General features: G+C 32.1%; 2 protein-coding genes across 4 annotated transcripts in view; both read left to right on the top strand.

Moving 5' to 3' along the window:
* LOC110022854 (ATPase family AAA domain-containing protein 3-like) overlaps window positions 1-24,018 on the top strand; it is a 30,417-nt gene that overhangs the window by 1,670 nt on the left and 4,729 nt on the right. For all 3 annotated transcript variants that reach the window (XM_020721980.1, XM_020721981.1, XM_020721979.1), the window contains exons 3-5: window positions 18,865-18,975; window positions 19,296-19,605; window positions 21,437-21,527. In XM_020721980.1, the coding sequence (XP_020577639.1) occupies window positions 18,865-18,975; window positions 19,296-19,605; window positions 21,437-21,527 (512 nt within the window). The remainder of the gene's footprint in view (window positions 1-18,864; window positions 18,976-19,295; window positions 19,606-21,436; window positions 21,528-24,018) is intronic.
* On the top strand, window positions 1,265-2,176 carry LOC110022856. The gene has a single exon (XM_020721983.1). The coding sequence runs from the start codon at window positions 1,621-1,623 to the stop codon at window positions 2,074-2,076; it is 456 nt and encodes a 151-aa protein (XP_020577642.1). The 5' UTR covers window positions 1,265-1,620; the 3' UTR covers window positions 2,077-2,176.

Here is a 24,018-nt window from a genome sequence, read left to right as displayed (position 1 = left end):
GGCCTCATTTTGCTTTAACCTTCTTGGCCTAAGAACCAAACGGGAAAAGGAGATAAAAATGAAAGGTTGTGTAGAAATTCTCAACACAAGCTTTAAGAATCAATCAAAAAGCCTTAAGAATTTCAAAGCCCCTGGTTGACCACGCCTCCATCAACACTTAACTTGTGATTTGAAGCTGTCAAAAATAGTCAAAATATAATTGTAGACAGCAAAAAAACTTAATAAACTCCATCAAGCTTCAAAAACAAAGATGAGAATAAGCAGAGAAGCGTAATTGAAGACGGGTTTTCTTGAAGATGCATTTATAGCCAACTAAACTTTTTTCAAATAGAGAAATGCGTATTAAACCACATCATAAAACTTTAGCTTACATAATTTAATAAAATCCCTAAATTCATACAAATAAAAAATTCGACAACGAATAAAACCATCTTCTTTATAAGTCATAACACCTCCCAATCAGTGAGATATATCGAAATTTAACCAGTTATGCAAGAATTGATAAAGATATATTCTTTATTTGATATGAGGCAGTTACTCAGCTTGATCGACATTTTTGAGCCATTACCTAGTAGCAAAAAAATATTCTTTAATCATATGCAAATTCTTAAATAGAAAATGACGACAATAACAAAGAATAGTAATGCTTACACGTGCTGCTCATAAATTATTTTCAATTGCATCTCGTACTGCATTTTCTCGAAGTTACTTAGCAATTGCTGTATGCATGTCGAGATTTCCGTTAATGCCAGTAACCTCACCTATCTGACTATCATGCTCCATTTCAGTTTGGGACATATTAAAATATAAATCACTCCCATGATAACGTCCAATGAAATTGTGCAAGACTGCAAAAACCATCACAATTTTTGCTTGTACCTTAGTTGGGAACTTACGCATGTGACTTAAAACTTGAAATCTTTCTTTCCAACTCTCAAAAATTCTTTCAACAACATTCCATAGCTATGAGTGGCGATGATTAAATAACTCATGTGTTGTTGAGTTTCCACGTGGTTGTACAATAATCACTGAAATCTTAACTGTTAGAAGCTATATTAGGAAATAATTTATTCTTGTTAGAAGCTATTATGATTAAATATATTTCATTGGATTAGAGCTATTTTTTTTTCCAATTTTATGTTTTATGTTGTTTCCTTTATCTCTAAGTAATTAATATAAATTGATTAATTGAAAATATAGGTGCTATATCTTTTCTTTTATGTTATCTCTTTTTTATTGTCTTTTCCATTCTAGGATTCATGTAAGGGTTATTTGTACTCCCATTTAGTATCAATAATATAATTTCACATTATTCTGAATGTCAACATAGTATCAGAGCCAAATTCCCTACCCTAGCTTCGACCCTCCCTTCAAAGCCACCAGATTCCCTTCCTGCCATCCTCCCCGTAGGAAGAGAGGGATGCTTTCTCTTTGTTATCCTGTGGCGGCGCTCACTCATCTTTTTCGCTCATAGGGTTTTGTTGATATTTCTAATTTCAACTCTTCAGTCACTCTTCATCGTGCCATCTTCCCCTATTGTTAGGGCTTCAATCTATCAACCTACACCATCTTGATATCTTGTCCCGCTTTTGTCTGTAATCCTCTACGCTAGATCTGATTATGGCGACTGTTGTCCCCACTGCAAATCAAGTCACAAATTTGCTGCAGAAGCTGAAGTTGGAATCCAAGAGCAAGACTCATGATGCTACGGAGGTTGCTAAGGAGCTGACTGGTATTCAATATGGTTTAGCAAATGGTGTGGAAGCACCAAAAGTTCAGATCCCGTCATCGTTGAGATTTGTGACCCTTGTTCTTCCAGAGTACATGGATCATAATATTTGGTATCTGCATAACAATTATCCATCGTCAACTTATTATTACGGAGGTTATGATGGTTCGATTGGAGATTGGGATGAGTATTCTAGATATTATAGCCCTGAAGTAGTGGAGATGCCACATGGAGTTTATGGCGATTTGTTTCATCATGGGTATAGATATACACCTTATGGTGCTTATACCTCTTCTGCTTCTGCTGTTCCGACTCTTGGCCACGACAGCCAAATGTATCTCACCTAACATTACCAATATCTTTCTTTATATTTCAAACTTCAAGCAATCCCAAATGGAGGATACTCTTCCAACTATGCTCTTACTTCTCAGCCAGAAGTTAATTCACTTTTTGTTGCTTTTCAGATCCTCGTGTCTGTAGATGCTGCAAAATCAAATTCAATTGTGGTCAATAATGTTAGTGTCTCCGGGAACGGTGAGCCCCAATATCTAAAACAAAATCAACAAAATTCATTATATATTTTCTTTCATGTTATTTCTTTTTTATAGTCTTTCCTATTCTATGATTCATGTAAGGGTTATTTATACCCTCATTTTATATCAATAATATAATTCTGCATTATTTTGAATTTCTACAGTAACGATATATCTTAAAAGGTGCTTTCATCTTCTCAGTATTTGCATATTCCGAGTCAACCAAATAATATTTATTTTTAGAAACTGTAAATCCTACGCCGTCCCTCCCCACCCATAGCGACCGTCATAATACCCTCATATCGACAATAGAGAGTTCCCAACCAGCGACAATGAATACAAATTGGCGATCAAACGTAACTGCATCCATCACATTTTGTGACGTAAATTTTGTTTTTATTACATTATGTGTTTTGTGCACTCTGCTAACCACTGTAGAGATGTGAGTTTCATCAATCGCCTCTATATTATTTTGAAAATATCGGTAAAACTGTGCGGTTGTGCTTATGAAAGGGTTAATGGTCACAATTCACTTTTGCCGGGGGCAATTTAATGAAATCTTTTAATATTTATGTAATCGCTTGTAACACAAGATTGAAGTATCTTCTTACTATTTTCAATGAGTGTCGGAAAAAATCAAAAAATTTGACTATAACTATGAGCGTGTGCGACTCCTCTAAGAAAAATTCATAGTTTTTTTGCAATCTTCATAGTCTTAGTATCAGCCAGTAGTTTTTTGTTAATCAATAGATATCTTAACCGTATAAAAGCCTCTGTTGAAAGCCTAAAACAGTTATAGGATCTCGTTGGATGACCGATTAACACATTCTAAACATACTGACGATCGGTGTTGGATCGATGAAACTTGAGCCTTCGAAAATATTCATTATCATTCGATGAACTCTATTCATCCAAAATAGCAGGTATCAACTCTGTTATAGCACGACTTAACTATAAATGCATGTTAACTATTTCACGGATCTCCTCCATAAAAAATGTGGCATTGCTGAATTTAAATTGATAGTACATTTTAAGAAATGAGAGCAATTAGAAAACTTTTGTATATTTTATCTGAATTCAGGAAGTTGAACAGGATTAAAAAGGACAAAATTGTCAAGCAACTGAAATCCAATTGAGAAAAGGTCTCCGAGCTTCAAGAGATAGTTGAAATCCAATTCAGAAAGTAAAAAAAAAAACAACTTGGCTTTAAGTTGCAAATAATGAATTTCATAATTAAACTTATGCACATTTACATACATACAATTGCCAGTTTTTATTTATTTACTTTCCTTAGACATGAACTTCAAGATTTGGGTGGCATAAATGTAAAAAATAAAGCTTAGGTGTTCGACATTGGGGATATGCTTAGAAGCAATTGAGAGGTGCTTGGAGATATGCTAAGGAAATACTGTTTATGATAAATTTGTTTCCAGATATGTGGAGTTCATCTCAACTTCTTGATTATTATACTAAATATATACACCTAAACTTCAATTTATGTATATACTAGAACTTGATTCTGGTTTTGAATTGGTGCCGTGAGATGTAGCATCACTAGGGGTGAGCATTTGGTTGGTTTTAAAATTGATCAAACCCATTACAGCCGAGATCCATAATCCAAAAAATAGAATCAATCAAAATTTTGATAAAACCGAACTGACCAAATAAAAAATTGATCCGGTTTAAACAGTTCAGTTATGAAAAAGGTCGAAATTTAATTGTTTATTAAAATTGGGCTTAGAATAAGCATTACGAATTATATCTTATCCGCATAATATTGATTTGATTTCATGAATCCTTTATTTCTTTCAATTAAACATTAAATATAGTATAAATTTTAATTTTCTTAATTTTTTTGGCATGAAATTAAAATATAATAAATATTTTTAGTAAAATATTGGTTTTTCGGTTAAATGAAAATTAAAACCAAACCGAAGCCGAAAATCGAATATTGAAGTTTTTAAAAACCAAAAACCAAAATCAAATTTTAAAACAGAATCAAACAAACCAAATTTGATTGGTTCGGTTCATTTTCTAGTTTTGGCGAAATATTGCGCACCCCTAAGCATCACAATACATTATCTTTAAGGATGAGTTACAAATTGTTGAAATTTAGAATAATGCAGAATAATATTATTGATATAAAAAAAATGTATAAATACCCTTACATGAATCCTAAAATTGGAATTTAATTGTTTATTAAAATTGGGTTTAGAATAAGCATTATGAATTATGTCTTATCCACATAATATTGATTTGATTTCATGAATCTTTTATTTCTTTCAATTAAACATTAAATATAGTAAAAATTTTAATTTTCTTAGTTTTTTTGGCATGAAATTAAAATATAATAAAATTTTTTAAAGTAAAATATTGGTTTTTCCGTTTGTTCGGTTAAATGAAAATTAAAACCAAATTGAAACTGAAAATCGAATATTGAAGTTTTTAAAAACCAAAAACCAAAATCAAATTTTAAAACGAAATCAAACAAACCAAATTTGATCTGTTTGGCTTGGTTTTCTAGTTTTGGCCAAATATTTTTCACCCCTAAGCATTACAATACATTATATTTAAGGAAGAGTTACAAATTTTTGAAATTTAGAATAGTGCAAAATAGTATTATTGATATGAAAAATGATATAAATACCCTTACATGAATCCTAGAATTGGAAAGACAATAAAAAGAAATAACATGAATATGAATGACATAACGTTCTAATATCTCTAATAATCAATTCATATTAATTATTTATAGATAAAAGAAGTAACATAAAATAGGAAAGAAAATAATTCATAATTCAATGAAATAAATATAAATTAGGAAAAAAATAACTCCTAATCCAAGCAAATAATTTATTCCTTATAATATCCTACATAAATAAATTATTTTTTACTATAACTTTTAACACTGTCATTCAAGTCAAAACATGGTTGAAAAATATGTTTAAATTGGATATGAAACCATCAAACAATGGGCAAGGGAGATCCCATGAAGTTGAACTTGAAGTCATCATTTCGTACTAGAGCTATCTTTGACTGCAGTTCCTGCAGTTTTTGTAGGTAGTTGAAAGACTCCTACAGGTAATGCGGCAGATAAATTTGCTGAGAAGTAAATAATTGTTATTTTTTTTACTACAGTTCTTGCAACGTCTGTAGGTAGAAGAAATACTCCTACAAGTAATGTTGCAGGGTAGTTTGCAGGAAAGTAGACAACTATAATTGTTTTTTATTGCAGTTCCTGCATTGTCTGTATGTAGGTATAATACTTCTACAAGTAATGCGACGGTGGAGTTTGCGGGAAAATAGACAACCAAGTTGAAAGTTTGCAGGGTGTGACCGGTAGAAAACAAAAAATGAACAGCTCTAGAGGTAGACCTTGCTGCAAGAAAGGATTGGGGGGAGGGTCTGATAAAAAAAAAAAAAAAAAAAAAACTCTGGAGGAGAGTCTGCTGCAATAAAAGCTTTGGAGGAGATTTGCTACAGGAAATATTCCGGAGAAGGGCCTGATGCAAATAAAAGTTCCGGAAAAGAGCTTCTTGCAGGAAAAGGCTCCGGAGGAGGAAAAAAAAAAAAAAAAAAAAAAAAAAAAAAATCCTCTTGTAGAAGGCCTGTTGTATGAAAAAACACTGGAGGAGGGCTTGATATGAGATACGACCACCCAAGAACAGTTATTGCTTAGATGACATCATATACAGTTGCCTCTAGGGTTCAAGAAAACTTTGCAGTAACTGTGCTTTGTTCAGGACATTCAAGCTTAAGCAAATCCAAGCTCTGAAAACTTTAGGTGGGCCTCAACATAATCAACAAAGAAGGCATCCTCATCTGCAACATATTTATTCACAAAAGGGCGGAAAATTTGGTCACCTAGAAGGGCCTTATCGACTGTATCCGATAAATCTTCTAATATCTAAGTCATCATCAAGCAGAGATCTCTAAACAAATTCATCCTCATCAATTGTAAAGAAACGCCCTACAACAGGAAGCAACCGAGTCGCATCATTCAACATCAACTTCCTTGTATGCTTCTTCAGAATCTCCCACAAAAGCATAAACCGCATATATAAAAACAAAGAAGATTGCTCCCCAAACATTTATCTTCCCAACAATTAAGGTCAATGACAAGGCTGAAAAAGACTAATAAGAAGAATCCAATATCTGTCATGAAACATTTACTGTCAATGTGGACATTCTTTCTAGCAATAATTAAAGAAATAGTCCCAACAACTATGCAAGCAACAAAGGTTGCACCACCATGCATGCTGTTAAGACCAACCTCCCCAGCTTTAGTTCCCACGACGGCTGCAATGCTGACAAAATCTTTAGGTGCCCCATTTCCAAGCGGAAGTAAGGTCACACCAACAACAGTAGGTGTAAGCTTCAATAAAGCGAAGAGTTTTGCGAGGCGACAACACCTGTGTTGCCTAATAAATACGAGAAGCCACAAAACAAAAACAACATACTCCATGATTTGAACTTTCTCACTAGTAAAAGAAGATGTAATCGATGAACCCACCAAAACCATAGTTGGGGTACGACTTTAGAAAATCACACCGAGCGCCCATGAGTTGGGCTATCCTGGAGCAAGCGTCCATTGGATTCTTTAGATCATTCTGTGCAATTTCCCGCGACGAAGTAAGAAGGCTTGTAGGGATGACGATAAAAAATTGGGGACTGTTTCGGAAGCGGCCTAAGGGAGATAAAACTAGTGCTTTTGTGGAAGAGAGGATTTCAGATAACATTTGCTTCAATTTCTCTATTCAATTAGTTAAGAGAGATTTTAGGGTTTCTGAAGTCAATTATCGTGATACAGTTGAGGCTGAAAAATTCGTCGAGTACGACGCGTGCAATTGGTAGATCTGCGAGTGTCGAGAAGGATGAAGAAGGTGAAGGGCGCAAGCGGGTTGGGAGAGAAAAAGCCATTGTTTCAAATATCAAGGTGTGTGCCCCTCTCTTCTCGCATGGAGGGTGGCGGGAAGGGAATCCAACGGTTCTGGAAGGAGGTGCAGCGACTAGGGCAGAGAATTTGAGTCTGACATCATGTTGAAATTCAAAATAATGTAGAATAAAACTGAATAAAATTATTGATATATAAATGTTATAAATACCCTTACATGAATCATTTAATAGGAAAGAAAAAAAAAGAAATAACATGAAAAGAAAGATATAATGCCTAATATGTCTAATGATTAATTCATATAAATTATTTGGAGATAAAAAAATAACATAAAATAGGAAAACTTATAATAGGAAATGGAATAACTTCTAATCCATGGTAATAAATATAAAATAAGAAAGAAAATAACTTCTAATCTAAGAAAATAATTTATTCCTCACAACTTCTCATAGGAATAAATTATTTCCTAATATAACTTCTAACACAAACATATCACTCTATTTGAGTGGTATAAATATAGAAAAACAAAGCTTGGGTGTACAAAAATGAATTTTGTATCATACCATCTAAATATTTCACATCACATCAATGCTAACACTATTTTGCAAGGTTTTGAAAACCGAACTGGACATCAAACCGGAAGAGGGAAATGTTCAAGGTTTATCGATTCAACGGGGGTTGAACCGGATGACATAATAAATGTAAATAATAAATATTTTAAATTTAAAATGGAAGCTGCATAATTATAAGTGTAGCACAAATGATTCATTAATCAAATTAAAGTAAAATTTTAGTCAAAATATGTAATGTAAATAAAATATAAACAAAATATATCAGAGTCTGACAAACATTTGAGAAAATTATACTTGAGATAAAAAAAGAAATAACACTTAACAATATAAATAAAACTAAAAAAGATTTTTTTAGCGATGGCAAATTCAAAAACCGTCTTCATTGAAGGTTACCACTATGTCCACTAGCTCTTCTGAAAGCTTCAAAATCACCACATTCAATAGTTTCAATTGTAGCATCATTATAACCCTCCCTTCTACATATAAAATTCTTTTTTTTAGATGTGTAGTATGAGCAAATAAACGATGTAAACTTTTAAATAATAAAAAAAAACTTACTATGAGCTTGCATATTTGATGCTATGTTGGGATCTTCAGCTGGTGGAATAACATCCTCTCTGTAAAATTTACTCTCTAAATCATCATAGTTAAGTTCAGAAGAAAATTTTTTATCAACTACTTAAAAATCTATCATCTCAATACTTGTGTAATCAAAATGATCATAATTTTTTTTTTCATATGCAATCTAAAATATAAAGATAAAAAAATTGAAACTTTATATTAACAGTTAATATATATTGATTAAAAATATAGTATATTTTTTTTTCAAAATAGAAATACATTGTACATATTACCTATTCTTTAAGTTGAGGTTGTATCGAACATATACAAGATTATTTATTCTTTGATGCTCTAGATGATTTCTTCGCTTTGTGTGAATTTCCTCAAAAAACACTCTAATTTCTTTCACATCCCGAGGAGGAAGAAGTTTGACTAAGAATACTTATAGCTAATTTTTGTAGATTTGGGGCACTTGGGCCAAACATCTTTCACCATTCATTTAGATGAATAAAAATTAATTTAATAGAGATACAACTAAAATACATGTATATATGCAATATTTAATGAAGTATAAGATATGAACTTACTAGGTTGCATTTCCTTACAAGGATATTGGTTTTCCAAAATTTTCTAAATTTTAACGAAAAAGTCTGATCTCATTCATTTCCAATGTTGGCTTTGGGCATATATATTTGTTTCTAATTATTTCAATCAAATATTGCATAATCTCATACTTATCACAACAATTCTCTTTATCTTATTGGAAATGAGGGTTCAAGAAATAAGCTGCTGCATGAATGCCTTGTCGAAGTTAAAATACATGTATATATGAAATATTTAATAAAATATAAGATATGAACTTACCGGGTTGCATTTTTTTTTTACATTGTCAGGGCTATTGGGTTTCCAAAATTTTCTAAATCAACTCAAATACATGTATATATGAAATATTTAATAGAATATAAGTTATGAACATACCAGGTTGCAGTTCCTTTGACATTGTTAGGGCTATTGGCTTTCCAAAATTTTCAAAATTATCACGAAAATGTCTGACCTCATTTATCTCCAATGTAGGCTTTGGGCATATATATTTGTTTCTAATTATTTCAATCAAATCTTGTATAATCTCATGCTTATTACAACAATTCTCTTTATCATATTGGAAATGAGGGTTCAAGAAATAAGCTACTGCATGAATGCTTTGTCGAAGTTTATTATTCCATCTACTCTTGATGATACCATCATATAAATATTTAAGTGAAGGTTTGTCATCAGAGTCAACAACAGGAAGCAATCTACAATTATTTAAAAAAATATTTGACATTACATAATGATAATATCGTAATATTACTGTAGTAAATGATAAAAAAAATATATTTACATAAATGATAAATACTTACCGGATCAAGGGTCCGGATAACTTTGGCATTATAAAACAATCATTCCCGAACTTGCAGTCTAGAATGACAAAAGTTGCTTGATTTCTTTTTGCCGTTTTATACAACTTTGTGCCTGTGTAATATTTGCTTGTGGTAAAAGCGTGGAAATCATGTTTATGCTTATAGACACTCTTCGAAGTAATAAAAGTAGTAGCAAATTGAGTTGCTCCAGGACAAATCTCTTTCCACCCTGGTGTTTTCTGTAGCTAAGCTAATATGAAAATATTATTATAAATAACATTTGTTACTTTTGAAGCATTTTTTTGCATGCCCAGTGACATGTGGCATGCTACAATATATTTTAAGATGAGATTTAAGCAATGAGCAGCACAAGGCGACCAATAGATATTGCCATATCTCTCATGTAATAATTCTCTAGCCTTCTTATAATTTGCAACGTTAGTTACAATTTGCACCATATTCTCTGGCCCTACTCGCTCAACAACTTTGGCAAATAAAGCACATAATATTGTTGCATCTTTCTTAACACCAGAAGCATCAACTGATCTTATAAATGAGATCCCACATGCACAATATACTAGAAAGTTAATCGAAGTTTTATTTCTATTATCTATCCATCCATCAGTCATTAAGGTACATCCTGTATCTTTCCAACACTGTCTATAAGACTCAACAAGTAGCCTACACTTCCCTTTGCAATCTCTTAACATGTTAAAAAAGAAAGGAGTTTATAACAACGCCCAATAGCTGTGATTGCGTCAATAGTTTATGGGCAAGGTGAATTCAATGCATTTGTAGGTATGCAGTAATAAAAAAGCCGTCGAACTATCGCCAAGTCAGCATGATGCATAACATCTTTAGATGCCAACACACTTTGATAAATGATTGTGAACATAGTTTCGTTCTTAAAGTAAAATAATCTTCCATTTCATCTTTCTCTTTCCTTTATCGAACACATTTTCATGTGTAGTTGAACTTTGTTCTTTGGAAAATGAATTAGAAGCTCTCTCTTCTTCAATAGTTAGTTCATGATATAAACTTGTACTGTCTTCATTATCCGGTAGATTTTTTTTTTTAGATATTGGTTTCAAATTCTCTTGCATATGATTCGCATATCACATGATACTTTTTTGCATGCAGCAATATTACCTTTCACCCCAGCTAGGTGTTGTTTCACTATGTTAATACCTCCACCTTTGTATATAACCCCACAATGCAAGCATTTATACTATTTTTTTTTCCATCAGGGCCTTTAAATGCACTAAAATGATTCCACGCTATATCTACTTTTTCTCAAACACCTTGTGTGGAAATAACAGGTTGACTTCCAGAAGGATCCATTCTAATTTAAGCAATATAAACATTAATAATAAACAATATGCATGTAGATTTGAAATGAAAATTGAAACACAACGAATCTATGACTGATGGCTGACATTATCACAATATCACTAAAAAAAATTATATAGGCATTAAGAGATGCATAAGAGGAGAAATGACATTCCCTCTCATTATTTTTTATTTTCTTCATCATAAAAGAAGCAAGCAGGCATATAAAATATAGAGCAAGTCGTACTTCTTAGACTCAACCAAGCAGGCAGATAAAATCCTACCAGATACTATACAAGAGCAATAAGTGAATCTAAATTTTCGGCTGGATCATCTATTAATCCTAGTTCAACCCAAGCAAAATTCTGACCGCAAAACTCATTTTTTTTTCTGGGGGTCTATCAAAATGCTAATGCTAAATATTCAATGCTCAATACAAGTTTGGTTGTGTTGGTTTTCAAATCCCAAGCATCTAGTTTCTCATATAATTTACACCAAAATATCAAACATTACATCCATTATATTCAATGCTGCAGCTTTTCTTTCATTTTCTCACAAATATTAAATTCTTATGTGTATACGCCTGAAACAACTATCATACGAACACATCCATTTTAAAAAAACACTTTCATAAAATAGAATCAACAGTTCAATACCATTGTATTACTAAAATGTAAATAGAATGTGCTAGGATAAAACAAATATTAGTGACTAGCTATCCCTCCAAAATTATATCCTACCTATCTAAAATCAGCCTTATAGCCATGACATTGATTTACAACCCTTAGATCTATTGCATAATTCACATTCTCTTATATGTCCTGCAACAGTGCAACACTACGACTGCAACTACAGTTCTATTGAACATGTATTTATTTAGAACTTTATGGAAGAAAAAAAAAATTATTTTTTTGAAGAAAAGGGAAGCCATAAGAACAGGGCCTTCGTCGGCCATTAGAAAAGGGCCATGCCACTAGATCAATAAACTCGCATAACTTCATAACAACCATTTCTATATGAATATTTCAATGTAATCTCATTTGGTGCATGGAAAGTTCTTCCTTTGCATATGGATGAAAGAAGAAAAGAGAAGTCATAAGAAAAGAGGAAGTCGAGAGCCGAAAATGGCAAAATGCTTCAAGTGGGCGGGGATTCGGGGAAGACGAAGAGAAGAGATGGAGAGCTTGGATCCTTACTCCTTAGAGGGTTCGTCTGCAGTTCGAGCGTTGGAGAGTTTCGAGTCGCCCTCAAGCCTCCGCGCCTTCAACCGTGCCCCATAGGCAATGAATCGCAATAAAAAATTAGGGCAGGGAATTAATTAAAGTGGCGCGAAAAAGTGGCGCTTCGCGTGTAAGACGGACGGGCAAACCTGTTTGTTGGTTTACCGGTCAAACCACCGATTCGACTAGTTTTCTTCTATTTGAAGGCATAAATTGTTCTTTGGGGTGACCAAACCAGTTCGACAGTTGTTTGCGGTCGAACCGACCGGTCTGGTCTGGTTTTTAAAACATTGCTTTTGAATAATACAAATGAACTTCAAACAATCTATTTAGGCAGTAGATATATGAATACAAATAAAAATTGCATTCCGCATGTAAAATTTCGTAGTAACAAATCAATGTACTTCAAACAATCTCCATCAATTCCATTACAATTAGTGCTTCCATGATACATCCTAAAATGTTACTCCAAAAATACATCAAAAGTTTAGAATATTTGTCTCCGAAATGAAGCATAATTGCTCTTGAAAATCATGTGAGACAATGTCACACATGGGTGGAAACATCTCTTGCACTTATTGCCATGTAATAACATAATTACTAAAAAAAACATGAAGTGAAACATAAAGAAATAACAAAGGTTGACCGAAAGATAAAATAAAAACTAAGACAAAACAAGAAAACACAACTCAATGAAATAATATATCAAATCCAAGATGGGTTGTGACACAAACGAGGATGAGACTCAATAATATATTCAATCTAATGGTATAAGCATGGCCCGTCCGTAGTCATCAGAAAAGCTTTGTCAGCTTCGTCCACCTTTAATGCTTCATGAACCACAATGATAGCTTGATTGGAAATATTTGTAATGCTGGCAAGCTTAGCCGAACATTCAACAATAGTGAATGAAGAGTGATGGTTGCACCGTTCTTGAAATATTTCTGCATTTTTGTTTACTGCTTGAAGTAACACTTTCAGGTTTGATGTATTTTCTCTTCTTTTAGTAGGTTGTTTGTTGCGAAGGACTCCTGGTTTTGATTGTTTGTTGCTGCTTGATTGACTGGATACTGCTCGCATGCTGACAATCGTGTCTAATTGAACGTTTGTTTCTGGACCTGGCACATCCTACTCATCTACATAGCTTACTCATTCATGTCCATAAATTCATCAACCGTCCTAGAAACTTCCTCTTCTTCGGTCTCCTCTAGAGAGGGCTCGTGGTTGGAATGAATGGCTCCAACACCAGTTGCAATATTTTCAGAACAAATTCTTTTGAAAATATCATACTGGTGGAAAGGATTCCTTTGAAATCGTTTCAACTTTGGCTTAACCTACAAATTTTTTTCATAACATTTACTGTGAAATTGATTAATTTCAAATATACAACTGCCATGATCAAAATGATTCATCTCATGATTAATAGAGCTGGAGCTAGAATTATAGCCCTTAAGATTATTGTTGACACTAAGATTTTTAATAATTATAATCGTTTTTGCTCCTCAAGTAGGTTTAGATATCAATTCTAAAGATAATTCTGGAATGACTTAGAAGACTTAATACAAATGATACCTCTTGAAAAAAAAAAAATTTTATTGGAAGAGATTTAAAAGATATGTTGTGTAAAGTGGTAGAAGATTTTAAAAATAATCATGGTAGCTATGGTTTTGGAGTATGGTTTTGGAGTGATTAATGATTAATGAAGAATGTAGAGCTATATTAGATTTTGCTTTAGCATATGATTTTGTTATTCTATCTCCATCCCCTTCATGAAATAACATTTTCTTAGAGGGATAATTTTTATTTTTGAATTCTCATATGCTGGTTTTGTTTAAGCATCAAATGGGCGCATTTTCAATTCGTAGATCCACCCCATCCTTTTTGCTCCATTTTGCTACTTCAAGTAGATTGAGCTGGAAGCCTTACTGCATCTATTTATTTTAGCTCCCACTTCTTTGTTCTGTCATTTGGCTGCTTGATTGTGTTCCCCATTTTTGTAATCATATAGTGTTCATTTCTTGTTTTTCTTAATAATGGCATTTTTCCTCCATGATGCTGTTTTCGTTTATAATCCTCGTTTTACATTTAGATCCTATAAAATAGGCAGAATTACTCTTTGGCCCTCATCATCATCAAGGAGAGAAGATTGAAATAATTTAAAGCTTTAACATTTATTAATGAGTATGTGCATGGAAGTAGGGTTGAGAGTTTAGCATGATGATTACTTAGATTAAATTACTATTAACTTTTTGGGTTCAGGCCATGCCACAAAGAATTTTTTTTTTTTGTTTGGTTTAATTTTGGTGCCAATTTCCAACCTATATGGATTGAATCTATTTGATTGCAATCAACTCAAAATATAAATCTTTAATATGTATGATTTTTGAGGTATTTATATAACTTCTAACCATCTCAAAATCAAACTATTTGAAATTGAACTGGCTTGAAATCAAATTAGTTTGTGTTATGAGGTGCTTTTGGGCTGCACTCAATTAGCTTGTTATTTTATTGATCTTATGTATAAGGAAGGAGTGCGTTTCTAAAAATGTTATCCAGCCAATTTTTATAGCATCATAGATGGAAACATTTCTAATTGGTTTGATTTGTTTGTCTAAATTTTGCCTCTCCATTAAATTTATTTATATGAGTTTCTTTCATGAAATGTTCAAGGATTTTTGTGCTTATGATGAGCTTTGGATCTTTCTTATACTCTCTAGGTATGATCATGAAGTGCTCATCTCAAGCTCCTCTTTGCCAAGGTTGTGATTTTGTCTTAAAAATTGAGGTTGGATTGAAAATCAAATTAGTTTATTTTTTTTCCCTTGTAATGAGCTCAATTTGAAATCAATGAGTTGGCCCTGATTTAGTTCGACCTTAAATTGAGTCGAGCCTGCTTTGATCAAGTCGAGTTAGAGCTCAATATACAAACACACAGACACTTATGTGTGCATGCATGTGTAAATTTATAAATATATGAATTTTTGTACAAACATATTTACATACATTGGCGTAAAATTGCATCTTTTTGTAAGGAAATAATAATATTGTTTTACTAAACCTATTAGCATTAACTAATACATAATTTAATCCTTTCTTAATTTCGAGTGGGACTCTTAAGTCAATGGAAATATTTTCGGAAGTTGACCAATTGGCTTCTTTTCGACCGTGAGATTTGGAAGTGTTACTGAGGAGACAATACTTTAAGAACCATTTCACTTTCAAGTGCATATTGGGCCAAAATATATCTCTTTAGGATCAACAAGGTTTTATATATTCTAAAGTGCCTTTCCACTCTGATATTGTGGTATTCGAGCCTCCCATACTCAAATGATCGGATAAGCTATTTGAAGGATTTATAATTAATTTTCATGATCGAGTAGCCAATCTTTTATGTAAAAAAAACTAATGATTTTTTGTTCTTCAATGCCTTGATTTCATGTACTTATAATTATAATTCACTACTTTTCATGATACAACTGAAATGTAGGGATTATCACAATTAAGGTTCTAACAATTTTGTAGTTTGGTTGCTGTGACACCATGCTAATTGTTTTGTTTTAAGCATCTTGTATGCAGTCATCCATTTTAGGTATGTCATTTATCGCATGTTCCTTGTTTGCTATATCTCAGATTGACTTATAGATATTTTAGTGGGTTGTGATTTATATGTATAACGGCTCCCCTAAAAAATTTCTACTTGATATAATGTGGATAATACGGGTTCAATTTGATTCGATCATTGTTTAGTTTGGCATTTGTTTAAAATTTATAAATCTGAGTATTATTTAAGTTGGTTTGGGTTAATCCAAACAACTCAACTAGCTCAAAATTGACCCAATTATTATTCGTTTGGTTTAGGCAAGTTTGTGTCAGATTAAATAGGTCATTTGAGTTAATTGGGTCATGTTGAATAAGAAAATTACATGATCTTTATAATAAATGTGTTAGATTAATTCAGTCGAGTTTGGTTCAAACCCATATAATAAACAGGTCGAGTTCTGGTCAGACATAATCGGATTGGGTTAACTTCGGCTCAAACTTGAGCCTAATTTGTCAACTTGAATTGACACCTTACAATCAACTGATTTTTATGAGCTCACATATAATATTGTAACATGATAGGCTACATATCTTTCATAATGAATGATGTAAATCTAATGAATTTAGATGCATCATTCGTTGACTTGAAGGTTTATGTGAAGTAGGAAGGACTCAAAATGGTGCTTTAGTGTTCTTTTCAGAAATTTGTGATATTCTTCTATTGTTCTGTTTAGAAAATTGTGCTAAATTTGATTCAATTATTGTTCGGTTTGCCATAGGTTTAAAATATTGTAAATTTGATTATTGTTCAAGTTGGGTTTGAGTTAACTCGAATAACTTTATTAACTCAAAAATTGACCCAATTATAATTCGTGTCTGGGTTAGTTGAGTTAGGGTCGGGTCATATTCAACTTGTCATTTGAGTTAATTGGGTCATGTTGAATTAAAAAAAATACATGGTATATATAATAAATGGTTTAGATTCATTGAGTAGAGTTTGGGTCAAATATTTTGACCCATATAATAAACAAGCCGAGTTCTACTAAAACATAGTTGGGATTCAACTCAAACTCGAGCCCAATCTGTCGACTTGATTTGACACCCTTATAAACAACTGATTTTTATGAGCTCACATACTATCAACAAGTCTCTAATAATGAATGACTTGAATCTGATGGATTTAGATGCATCATTCTTTGACTGGAAGGACTTAAGTAAAGTAGGAAGGGCTCAAATTGGTGCTTTAGTGATCCTTTTAGAAATTTGACAATATTCTCCTCTTGCTCATTTTAGTTGAATTTTTTTGCTGATCTTAAAAGGGCATGCAGAGGGTTGGCCAACGTTGAGAACATTGAATTAACTTTCTAATGTTTTGATTATTGTTTGAAGATGTGTTCAAGATGTGTTACTTGAGGCATGCCTTGAATTAAATGCCTCGAGATTTAAGCCTTATTGTTACTAATGAGGTTTACGCTATCTGAGGTGGATGCCTAGAGGTTTTATGCCTCAAGGCATTTTAGGTAGCGCATCAATCATGTTATTTAATGATATAATATTATATTATTACTTATATCTAATATATTTGATACAATGTTTTTAAAAATTGAAAAGATATTTTTAATATGATTATTCAATTGAATTATTTTATTTTAAATTATATTGGTTCTAATTTTAATTGATATAGAGATTAAGAAGAAAATATGGTGATCGAAGAAGATTTAGAAGATATTGATGAGACAGAATTAGATGGTGATAAAATTGTTACATACATTTATTTATTTGAAGATGATAAAAGTTGGAATAGGTTGGTGTGTATCTTGGTCCTCATAGTATATTTAAATTTTAAGTGGATGATCATGTTGACTTTTATTATAAAATTTCATTCTATATCAACATTTAATGAGATTTTTGTTTTATATATTTACGATTATAAATTAAATCATTATATCGATTTTGATGTCATATTTGTGAATTATTTTAATTTTATGAGTATTTTCAATTTTTAAGCACACACCTTGCTTCACTAAGGCAAAATGCCTTAGTTTTTACTTTCGCTTTTTTAATCCTTGATTTTGACAAGCACTCGTGATGTTCCTTAAATATGACAATGCTTTTGTCTTGGTCATCCTTGGATGACCTTTATTTTTTCAGATTCTATTTTCTATTTTCCTCGTTAAAAACAAGTCTAATGCTACATAATTCACATTTTTAACATTAAAAATGAATTTGTAGTTCCTTAAGTTTAAACAAAATTGATTCTGCATTTTGATGGTGTTTATATTAGTTGTTATCACATATCAGAATGTGATCTGGATACACAATTATGAAATGATCTAAGTAGGTTTTGAGTATTGCTTTTTTAGTCTCATGGAAGTAATTATTACATAACATACCCCGAATTTGCAATATGGAACATTAAAAATGCAACTAATTTTAGCTCATATTCACTTGCTATGTTATTTTTGAGACTAGAAATTTCAGTCATGCTGAACTACAATGATGTTTGGAGTACTTGGGGCCCGTTTGGGACAGCTTATAAGTGTGGTTAACCGTTTGGAAAACTCGTTCAACAACTTATCTGAAAACGCGGTTGAGTTTTTATACTAAACACAGGCCGCGGGTCGAACCCCACCGGCTTCCCGCGGGCCGCGTTTCAGGATAAGATGCTTATCTCGATAAGTAGAAGCTGCCCCAAATGCACCCTTGGTATATTTTTTATTTTTTTTTGTCAATATTGAATTAAAACATATGGCGCCACTTAAGTAGAAAATGAACCCAAAATAGCAGCATACAGTACAGCCATCTTTTGATGAAGTCTTATATGTCATTCTTGCCAGGAATATAGTGTACTGTTTCTTTTTATTCCCTTCTCCATCTGAAAGCAGGTACTTTTGAGCACAAATGTGCAACCCAAATTGTTTATTTAGATTTGAGAAAAGGGTTATTGCAATTATCATTTTACTGATTTTTTAAAATATTATTGTTATCTTTTTGTATTATCTGATGCATTTATAATATCACCATTTGAAATGTGTATTATGAATTTTGATGATTATTCTCGAAGGTTGAGTCTTTCCAATCTTCAGGATAGACAACACGTGATATATGATGAACAAAAAAACCGGGTCCAGCAGCAGGCACAAACGAAGGCACAAATGGCTCGCTATGAGGACGAGCTGGCTAGAAAGCGAATGCAGGCAAGCCATTTCTCTGCTCTGAAAATTCTTTTTTGGAAGATTTACATACATACAACTAAATTCATATCTAACACCTAAAGCTTAATTTTTACATGCATGTCATCTTACCTATGCATGAGAAGGTATATTTCAATTTTAGAAGTTAAAATGGTGGTATTTTTGATGTGATGTGAAACATACGAGTGGTACAAACCTAAATAGTAAATTTCAGACATTAGATATGTAACTACATAGGAATTGGGTGGTATGGATGTAAATGCCCTTACTTTTTTATGTTGCTTGTAATTGAGCATCTTAAGTTCTCCTTTTCATAATGCTAGGCAGAGCACGAAAGTCAAAGAGCTAGAAATCAAGAACTCGTAAAAATGCAAGAAGAATCTTCCATTAGACAGGAGCAAATTCGACGGGCTACCGAAGAGCAAATTCAAGCTCAGAAACGGCAAACCGAGAAAGAAAGGGCGGAGATTGAGCGCGAGACAATACGAGTGAAAGCTCTAGCAGAAGCCGAAGGGAGAGCACATGAAGCAAAACTCGCTGAAGAGGTAAATAGACGGATGCTTATTGAAAAAGCCAATGCGGAAAGAGAGAAATGGGTTTCAGCTATAAATACAACATTTGAGCATATAGGAGGTGATAATTCTGATGTATTCATGCATCATCCATTTAATTTTTTTTTTCTTTCATGCGTAGAATCTGTTTCCTACTTTATCGAAGTTTTTTAGCTTTTTTTTATGGGTTTGATTGGAATTTGAAATTTCTTTGCAATTTATTTTCTATATATTTGAAATTACAACATTGAAGAGGGAGGGAGGCGGCATCAATTCCTTGCTAAGAAATGATCCGAGAAGGATTCCCTCAACTCAAGTTTGCATCCCTATTAAGTTTATGTGCTTTAATTAAAACCTTTTTTTGTTTGAATGTTTAGATGTGATTATAGCCTTATAGGAACATATCCTTTGGGCTGAAGTGCAATTCTTTTGCAAACTGAAACCTATAGTCGTGGAATCTCGAATTTTTTTTCTACTAAACAAATACAAAATAAATAATCTTGATAGTCTGATTTTTTAGTTCAGTTTTTGGGCTATTCCTGAATATTTGAAAGCTATTGCAGGGTATTTTCTATTGATTGTGATGATGATTATGCAAGGTTTGATGCCATTGTTTAATCTTTATCAGGCTACAATGTGCCCCATAAAATTTTATATCTTGATGTCATTCATAATTTGCTCTAATTGATTTGCACTCTAGTATTTATCATCTCTACATGATAGAAAGGGGTAACTCTGTTGCTTTTTATTCTAACATGTATAATGCGGGTTAAAAATGAATTGGATTCCTTCCATTGAGACAGTTACTGAGAAGCTACTAAATGATATCCCTGCTTTGAGCAACATAACGACAAGCTTAGTCCTCATCAAGGTGATGTTGAAATAAAATGCAAGGTGGAAGATCTCTAGGGGTTGTTTGTTTCAAAATTATTTATGTAAAAATGTAAAATGGATGATATGCTTATTCAGATAAAGCTATTATCCATCAAATGTGATTAACTGGGATTTTGATCTTTCTTGCTAAGTTGGTCTGATGTCTAGATATTGAACGGCGTTTTACATTTTTTTTTCAAAATGTGAAACAAATATATCTGTGAAAAGGTTCGTGTACCTCTAGTAGCAGGCAAGTTTAGAGAGAGTCGTGTTAGTTGGTTTGGTCACATTAAACTTCGACCATCTAATGATCCAGTTAAGAGAATAGATGTTTTAGATTCAACTTATGCTAAGAAAGGTAGAGGTAGACCTAAACAGACTTGGGTATGTTATATAAAAATGATCTTAATTGAATTAAATGAAAGAATGACACTCAATAGGACACAATGGAGAAAAAGGATTTATGCACGCAGGCTCACTTAATGGGATAAAAGCTTGTTGTTGTTGTTGTTATGTGCAAACTAAAATTGTGATATCTACTAATAATATGATATTAGATAGGCGAAGCCAATGAAACAAACAAACCCCTTAATTTTATCTCTGTACTTTTATGACATTTGTACAAAGATATGTTATTTTATCTGAAATTTGATTGAATCACTGCATTGATTGCTGTTTCACATCCACTGCTTGGTTCAAAACCTTAGCGGATGAGCAGGAGTGTAATCCTTATTCCTTTTGCATCTAGGTTTGACTAAAGCAGTGCTCTAAGAAAAATACAAGATGATTTCAGAAGTTGAATGATTTATTATCATTATTTAGAAATTTCCTGATTTATGCATTACGGTTTTCTCTTTAGGAAAGATTTGTAGCATAGAACTATTTTCTATAGCAATCTCTAATGCAGCCTATATCAATAATTGTTTAAACGTTTGGTGATTTCATGGAAATTTTGTGATATTAAGTTTTTCCAGGTTGACCTTAAACCTTGAAGTTCAATTTTTTCTGAATTAATTTTACCTATGGTTGGTCTACTCCAGGCGGACTGCGAGCTATACTAACTGATCAGGATAAGTTGGTTGTTGCGGTGGGCGGCGTGACAGCTCTGGCAGCAGGGATCTACACAACGAGGTACTAAAGCAGCAGAGTTCAATGTTACCTCTACGTGTCATCTGGCAATTTTTTGTTTTTCCATATTGTTTTGTCTTTTCTCTTTTCTCTCTCTCACTCTCTCTCACACACACAAAGGAAGATTTACATACATACCACCCAATTGTTATGTGTTTACTTTTCTAACACCCAAAGTTTTTATTTTTACATTTATACCACCCCACCTATGCATGAAAAGTCGTATTTTACCTTTTGAAAGTCAAAACAATGATATTTTTGACGCGATATAAATGATTTGGGTGGTATAAATAAATAAAACAAACAATTCAATTGTTAAGGGGCCGTTTGGGATCACTTTTATATTTTTGTTTTGTATTTTTTATTCTATTTTCATTTTGTTTTGTTTATGTTTAAATTAAAATAAAACATTATTGGTATGTTTCATTAAGATATAGTTATTTTTGAAAACACTTAAAACACCCAAATGTTATTTTGAGTGTTTTCAAAAATATGTTTACTTGTGTTTAGAAAAAAAAAAGTAAAAAAACATATTAAACAAACCTTAAAAAAAAAAAGGAAAAACCAAAAAAAAAAAAAAGATCCCAAACAAGCCCAACATATTAACATCTTATTTTGTTTGCCACTTAATTAGTGTGTTCTTACCATAGCAATTACTTACCATAGGTATAAAATAAGTGTTAATGATGCATCTTGTATTATGAAATTGATTTGCAGTAGTATTTTGTTAGAAGAAACAACAAATTAGTTGTTTTGATATGATAACAATTTCACTTGATCAGAATGGTTCAAATTATATCTGCATTTTATGGAAAACCATACAAAAATTCATTTTCAAACTATGCTTATCAAAATTCATATTTACTTCAACAAATTATAGTCAATTGAGTTTTTTTTTTTTGGCTCACTGGTAAATTAATAGAATTAGTTGATATTATGATTCATAGAAAGATAAATATCTGATGTATTCAAGAAAAACTTAATGGGTTGGAGAAAAAACTAAATAAATTGATAACTTCGGTTTTAAACTTTGATATTCAGGTAAAAACGTCGCATTAGAAATGATATATGTGTAATTATAGATAATCGTTTGAAATATAATGTTGTAAAAATTAATAAAATTGAAGATACAATTATAGCTCTTAAGATTATTAATGATACTAAGATTTTTAATATTATAAGTGCTTATTAAGTGCTTATGCTCTTCATGAGTGCTTATGCTCTTCATGTAGGTTTAGATATAAGCTCTAAAGAAAAATTCTGGAATGACCAAGAAGACAATACAAATGATACTCTTTGAAGAAAGAATTTTCATTGGAGGAGATTTAAATAGATATGTCTGTAGAGTTGTAGAATATTTTAGAAATATTCATGGTGGCTACGGTTTTGGAGTGATTAATGAAAAAAGTAGAGCTATATTAGATTTTGCTTTAGCGTATGATTTTGTTATTACTAATATTTTGTTTAAGAAAAAAAGATGAACATAATATTATAAGAATAAATATAATAAAACACAAGTTGATTATCTTCTTTTGAGAAGAAGTGATCGTCGAGAATGTAAAGATTATAAGTTCATTCCAAGTGAGGATTTAAGTACTCAACATCGATTATTAGTTCTAGATTTTAAGATGAAGAGTTGTAAAATAAAGAATATTAGAAATATTTGTCGTAAAATTAGACGAGAACACCTAAAAGACACAAGTAAAATTATTTTTATTAGTAAACTTCAAGATTTTAGTATTTGAGATGTTCATGAAGAAAGAAATTTTATGTGGAATAATGTAACAAATACTATTAAACAAGTGACAAAAAATATATTTAGAGAATCAAAAGAAAAAAGGTTTTATAAATAAAAATAACTGATGGTAGAGACTAGATAAAAACCCAGGAAAAACTTGAATTATAGAGGTCTACATTAGAGTCTAAAGGCCTTCGTTTGAGTAGAACTAAAACTAAATACATGGAATGTAATTTTAGTAATAGTTGCTCTAGCGACAAAGTTATAACTATTGGGGATCAAATTATTAAAAGGTGTGAACGCTTTAAATATTTGGAGTCTATTGTTCAAAGTGATGGTGATATAGATGGTAATGTTATTAGTAGAATTCAAGTTGGTTGGTTGAAGTGGCGGAATGCTTCGGGCCTATTGTGTGATAGAAAAGTATCTCTTAGACTGAAAGGAAAATTTTATAAGATGGTGGTGAAACCCGCATTGCTTTATGGCGCTGAATGTTGGCCTTTAAAAGAAAAGCATAAAACTAAGTTTAGTGTTACCGAGATGAGGATGCTTAGGTGAATGCGTGGCTTTACACTTGAGACAAAATGCGAAATGAATATACCCGTGTACGGTTGGTGTAGCTACAGTGACAGACAAAATTAGATAGTCGTTTTAGATGGTTTGATCACATTAAACGTTGGCCATTTGATGATCTCGATTAGGAGAGTAGATGTTTTAGATTCGACTTATGTTAAAAAAGGTAGAGGTATACCGGAA

The sequence above is a fragment of the Phalaenopsis equestris genome, unplaced genomic scaffold (genome assembly GCF_001263595.1).
Source record: "Phalaenopsis equestris unplaced genomic scaffold, ASM126359v1 Scaffold000202, whole genome shotgun sequence".
Classification (NCBI taxonomy): Eukaryota; Viridiplantae; Streptophyta; class Magnoliopsida; order Asparagales; family Orchidaceae; genus Phalaenopsis; species Phalaenopsis equestris.
The sequence above is the reverse complement of the archived record's forward strand: the minus strand, read 5'-3'. Positions and strand labels throughout refer to the sequence as shown.